The 6,342-nt window shown below is 38.9% G+C and overlaps 1 protein-coding gene across 1 annotated transcript; it reads left to right on the forward strand.

The window, feature by feature from the left end:
* Positions 1 to 282: 282 nt before the first annotated feature.
* ptcd2 (pentatricopeptide repeat domain 2) lies at positions 283 to 6,133 on the forward strand (the record flags this gene model as incomplete). Its single annotated transcript, XM_083793030.1, has 10 exons — positions 283 to 394; positions 731 to 817; positions 1,670 to 1,799; positions 2,289 to 2,406; positions 3,939 to 4,017; positions 4,129 to 4,220; positions 4,722 to 4,835; positions 4,932 to 5,006; positions 5,090 to 5,197; positions 5,656 to 6,133. The coding sequence occupies 10 exons, from the start codon at positions 283 to 285 to the stop codon at positions 5,875 to 5,877; spliced, it is 1,137 nt and encodes a 378-aa protein (XP_083649156.1). The 3' UTR covers positions 5,878 to 6,133.
* Between the last annotated feature and the right edge of the window lie 209 nt (positions 6,134 to 6,342).

The raw sequence follows: 6,342 nt of genomic DNA on the forward strand, positions 1-6,342 counted from the left end.
TAAAAGAGGAAATTACATATCTGGTAGTTGTGGGCTTGTTGTGGGTTAAAGAAAAATCATGCGCTCTAGGGCGCTGCCATATTGGAATAAACCAACAATTTACAGCGTATTGCATAATCAAAACGGCATTCTCTAGCTTTGATCATATTTTTAAAACAGTGTGCCATTATAACAAATCCTATATTTAATTTCAATGCATATATTTGGTGTCTAATTTGAGATCTATAGCACATGATTAACATATATCCCCTTGTTTTCATTGTGATGGTTCAGTCGTGCATAATGGCGTTTGGGAGAGTGGGCAGATATGCCTTCATATCCTTAATTCATTGTCATTCAAAAGGACTTCTGCGTGTATCTGTACAGCCAGGCTGGCTGGAACGTTGTACGGGAGGTAAATTAGCCATATTGTCATCTTGATTTGAACATAGGCTAATAATTAGAATAGTATTTAGCACTTTAGCAGCCTTGGACCAAGAGCTTTGGGCTTCCCATTTTGCAACTGACAATATATGGTCTATCAAATTCAAGCTCACGAGTCACAACGAGTTGCTATATGTCTTTAAGTTTGGATGTGTTGTGAGCTTAGACTAGCTATTTTCAATAGTCTATATTGTTTCTCCAGTTTTCACTCATCTCATCTCATCATAGCACTCTGCTGCACAATTGTATCCATACAGCCTATTATCATTAATACTGTAGGCTAACTAACTATGAACCTTTCCCCCAGCAAAAAGGCATCTCTTGTCAGATGATGTCATCAAACTACAAGACTTTCAACAAAGGAAACTTGCTGTTGCTCACCCCGGGTCAAAAGGTACAAATATACAGTCAAGTTGACTCAACACTTAAGACTGTATGGGTTACCCAGCAACTAGCCCCTCTCGGAACCCTCCATAAAGCTTTTCTGAAATTTGGATGAGTTTTATGTAGGGTCCCTGTTCATAACTATATTTTCGTATGGGAATTCTGGAACGCGGACATAAATATTCTCTCTAAGATCGTATCTGCGGCGTTTGACGGCCTTTTTTAGTTTAAGTTATTCTGAATTCGTGAACTATAAGTACCTATACATCCCGCTGCGAATATCTCCTGTGGCGCGGAAGCCGATTTGGTCGCTTTATTTCTTCTTGTTTGTTTACCGTTTATTGTACCGCCTCCGGTGTGCGGTTGGCTTGTGCGGCTACGTCCCTGCCTCTGATCTGCTCTGTCATAGCTATAGCGCCACTAGCTAGCCAGATAGGCGGTACAATGAGGTGTCAATAAACAAGGAAGGAAGAGAAGAATCAAAGCGACCAAATCGGTCAAACATAGATTAAAAATACTTAACGGCTTCCGCACCACAGGAGATATTCGCAGCGGTATGTATGGGTACTTATACTTCACATATTCAGAAACACTCACACGAAAAAATGTCGTCAAAGAGCGCAGACAGGCCATAAACACGTTGTTTATGTTTTATGTATGTCTGCGTACCAGGTGGCATGGTACTGCTGGAACAGGACCCCATGCTCTGTGTCGTCAAAAAGTCAGAAACTTCAGTAGCATTGGGTTCTGCTTGGAGGGCTACCCAGCAACCTTACTGCACCTTGCTGCAATTAAAAGTTTCCTATATTATAATGTATAAGAACTGTAAGTAGAAAGGCTGACATGTTACCCATGTTTACAGACGATTATTTTGAGCAATTCAACCAGAAACTACAGAAATATGAGCTGATCCTGGAAGAGGAGCTGAAGCTGCTCCTTCACATGTGTCAGTCTGCAGAGGACCTTGTGACAGCAAGAGATGCCATCTTTAGGTTGGTAGCCTACACTGCACACTGATGGAGAGACATGTGCCAGTACTGCTAACTAGGTTGATGATAATCAGGGTTTGGGGGGGAGTCAAACGCAGAGGAATGGATCAGCAGGAGCCTACCGGTATCTCTCAAGCAGGGATAATTAATTTCCCATCTTTGAACCCCGAACTCCCAATCTCAAGGTGGACACTAACCATAAAAGCCACTGTGCAGCTATGGGCAGTGGACACCCCCCATTACCCCCAAATCCAACCCTACAGCAATCCAACCCTCTGAGCAAAATAAATGTCATTGTATATACTCTGTATCTATACAAATGACAAATAAACCTGAACCTGAACCTGAACACATTTTAAACCACTCCAAATAGCAAAAACCTTGGATTTCTTGACTTTGTGAAATGTGGAGGCACTATGCCTCTGCTCTCTGTGGTCATCTTTAGTTGCTATAGGGGCAAGACAAACGTTTCCTGTATGTTCCCTTCACCAGGTATCATGAAGAGAACCGGAACCTGGCATTTAGAGAATTTAAGTTTGGTCCACTTTTCATGAGACTGTGTTATGAGCTGGGAGCTGAGGAGATGGCGGCCTCAACACTTACTGATCAGGTACACAATTTTAACCACTTGAAGCCTAGCATCCCTATAGAGCGTCGAGGTTCGGGCTGAACAAATAATTAGAAAGAAGAAGAAAACGGCAGGTTTAAACACTTTTTTTGTTGTTTTTCTTCTTTGTAATTATTTGTAAATATTGTGTTTGTTGTCATGATTTGTCACGACAAGAGTTGGCTTCGACGCTTATAAGGTCTTTAAATAAATATGTTATGAAATGTCTATGGGAAAAATGCATTGGAAACTATTTCCTGGGCTTGGCGTCGTCATGAAAGGGGGCGGGACTGCGACGCTCTATTATGGAAGCAAATATTCAGAGCAAATTGCAGATCTTGAATTGCAATCCACATTTTTGTCTTATGAATACAAGTTAGTTATACTTAGTTATTTAGATTTTTGATATAGCATCAAAGTAAAAACGCTATTTAGCCTATGCTGTGCTGTCTCTTAGGGTCACACAAAGTCATTAAAGTTTGCTGATGCTGGATAATGCAATGTTTTATTGCTGTTTTGTAATGTCAACTTTTTCAATTTCTTTTGTGTTTCTGGGGCTCCCATATGTGTTTTCTATCCCCACAAATAACCAATTTTGAACAATCAGGCTTTCATATCATATGGGTGCTTTAATGGGGACAAGCACTCAGGAACAGCTCAACTGATTTTGTCCTCATCGTGATGTCATCAATGTCACCCTACTTTCAGTACTTTGTATAATTCTTCCTTCAGTCTTCAGTTCCAAATTAGCATTTCCACTTTGTTTACAATGTCCACCATTGTTGATTTTCCAAGCTGGCATGGAATGGAAACAAGCCTGGTTTTATCTAGCATCATTATTATAATGACTCAAATATTAAATAATTGCATATCAGCACCCCCACCACCTCAGGACATTGTGGTACTGCAGCTAAAACTGCTTTAAAAGTCCAGAAATAAATGACAAGGACTGGTTATATCAGAGTGGTGATTGAGGCTCAAACCATTAGAAATAAGTTTGAGGGACATAGACAATATGATATTAAATATAACAAACTGTTTAACCCATTTAGACCTGACTGACACTAGATTCTACAAAGGTTTTCTAAATTCTGACAGTTTTCAGAAAACCAGTGGTCACTGGTTCTCAATCTTTTTCATGTCAAGGACCCCCAGCATTATCTGTATTTGGCCGCGGACCCCCATCTGAAAATTTGTTGTTTCAGAGACCCCCCCCCGCAGAGGCAAAGATTTGAGTTATAAAGTAACGTTCACTCTGAAAGAATATATATTCAAAAATAGCAGACCTACAAGCTCATAGCTAGGAGCTTGTAGGTCTGCTATTTTCCAATAGCTAAAGAATAACAATGCTTAAAACACAAACCCTGAATGGGTTAAAATGCATGTTATTTGCGCTTTGAGTTGTATGACTTCCCTTTTATAACCTGTATTTTATTAAGTCTGCTTATTCTCTTTAAATGTATCGTTGAACCACTATGTTGTTAAAATAAGTGCTATACAAATGTATTCATTTGTGTTATTATGATTAATTACAGCGTTTGAAAGGATTCTTCAACGACGGAACCTCCTTCAACATTACCATAGACATGTTATTCACAAAAGAATGTTACAAGAGTAAGTGAGAGGCTAACGGTAACTGAACATAGTGGATAATATATTACTCCAGTATTTATACTCTATTTGATTCGTTGTACTGTATAATAAAGAGAACAATATGCATTGCAGGGGCACTTGATGTTGTAAGAGAGATGAAGAACCAAGGTGTGTTATTTAACAAGGACACTTACATGTTGGCATGTGGCACCTGCTATAAACTGGTAAGTAACAAAGTAATTTAGTTTTTTCTGAAATGGTTACATCTGCTTCTGGGATCCTTTAATCCATTAAAACCGGGAAAGCATTGTGTCATTGTAGATTTCAGCCATATGTAATAATTTGTCTATTAAAAAATAGCAGATATACAAGCTCGTGCCACGCTATGAGCTTGTACTTTTTATAATTGTTATTATTGTGAAAAATGTAAATCTTATATATATATTTTTTAAAGTGAACAGTTTTAAATCTTTCCTTCTGGGGGTTCCTGGAACAAAATATTTTGAGATGAGGGGTCATATAAAGGTTTGAGCACCACTGATATAGCAACACCTTTTACAGAAAACTGAATTGGCATCGAATGTGGTGAATGTATATTACCTTTTTGATTTGATATAATTTATAACCTTTGCCACTATCTAAATAACTTGAGTATTTACTCCCCATTACATTACAATAATTAATGAGTTGACTTCCATTGACGAGTTGATTTCCATTTTTCTCAGAACTCAACAGAAACGTATAGAATTTGCTCTACTCTACTAGAGGAGGGACAATCCAAAGGACACTTTATCCCCAGACATGCCTACTGTTTTGCTGTGGCATTAGCACTTAGACAGGTAGGTCTATCCTCCTTTAATGGCATTCCATATGTACATCAAAATATAATACTAAAATGAGCCCCGTCCCCTTTCCCCCCCTCCCTTCTGCCCCAGAATGATGTTGAAAAGGCACAGTCACTATATTCACAGATAAAGAATACAGATGGCAAAATATGTCAAAATCTGAAGGTAAGGGTTCATCATGTAATAGTAATATTGGCAATTTTTTATCAACATTAGTTGATTGATCCTTTTTGTTTGTTTTTTAATAGGTGGTGATTTCTGCAATGTCCGGTGCAGTAACAGACTGTATTCGTGTCTTGCATGCAGCCTTGAAAAGTCCAACTTTTGTGAAGAAGCTTGAATTTTCTCAGGAAGTTGTAAGTGAAACTTTGTTTGGTAGATGTTTGGGTTAGTGTAGTTACCTTGCCATGATAACTCAAAATATTTGAGTTAGCTTCGATTCACAGTTGCTCTCTGGCAGAAATCCAGAAGATAATCCAAAATACAGTATTCTCCACGGCGAAACAGCTCTCAAAGTTATTCTTTTAGAATGGTCACATAAACAAAGTTGCGACAAAGTATAACTAACTAATTCTTGTACGTTCAACAAGTTGATTGTGCTTCTAAACATTTTAATAATCATGACAATGATAATATTAATAATCATTTTCATAATTTTTCCCCCAAATGTCTCCTCCTATAATGACATGCCCAAAAACATTCAAGATTCAAGTTTAAGTTGCCCATGCAAGCACTTTGGACTCAAAGACCTGGGTCACATTTAACCTTGACTTTAGAATATCTGTCCAGCTAATTGATTACTGTTCTCATCCAGGTGGAACTGCTGCGTTTGCACAGTAAGCATGGACTATACATGGAAAGAGTGGAGCAGATCGTGTGGCAGCTTGAGCAGGCTGGTCAGGTGACCGGGAAAAGTCTGGATTATATGCTGTGCCACGTGCCCACGACGATGAGGAGGCCCCAACCAATATTGGAGGAGAGGAGGATCAGCCGAAGGACTTTGACGCCATTGGGATCCAGTCTTCGGTCGGAGTGAACTCTTAACAATTAAAACCACCATGGACTCCCCTGGCATACAGGACTGAACAGAGTTGATTATTGAGATGCCAAGCCAATATGGGGTATTGACTCTGACTGTAATAATACCGCTATGCTAGGTGTAAGTAACTCAAACCGATATGAGGTTAAATATATTTTTTTATTGTAACGTACAGAAAAGATGTTCCATTTGTTATTGGCAATCAAAATGGGGATCATTTTCTCCAATCCTTTCAAAATAAAAAACAGGCACAAATCGCTCCACACTTGAAACAAAACTCCATTTGTATTGTCCCTCACTGGAGAAGAGAGGGGTGGACGTTATTATATATACAGATAATAGCGGATCTACATGCTCACAACGCAGCTTTTATATCTGCTATAAATATGAATTCAGCCTGATGTGTGCACATAGCAGGAAAATAGCTTCTCGTCTACAGTCCACAATGTACGGTTAACTCCC

Source organism: Protomyctophum parallelum, assembly GCF_964188405.1.
Source record: "Protomyctophum parallelum genome assembly, chromosome: 21".
Taxonomy (NCBI): Eukaryota; Metazoa; Chordata; class Actinopteri; order Myctophiformes; family Myctophidae; genus Protomyctophum; species Protomyctophum parallelum.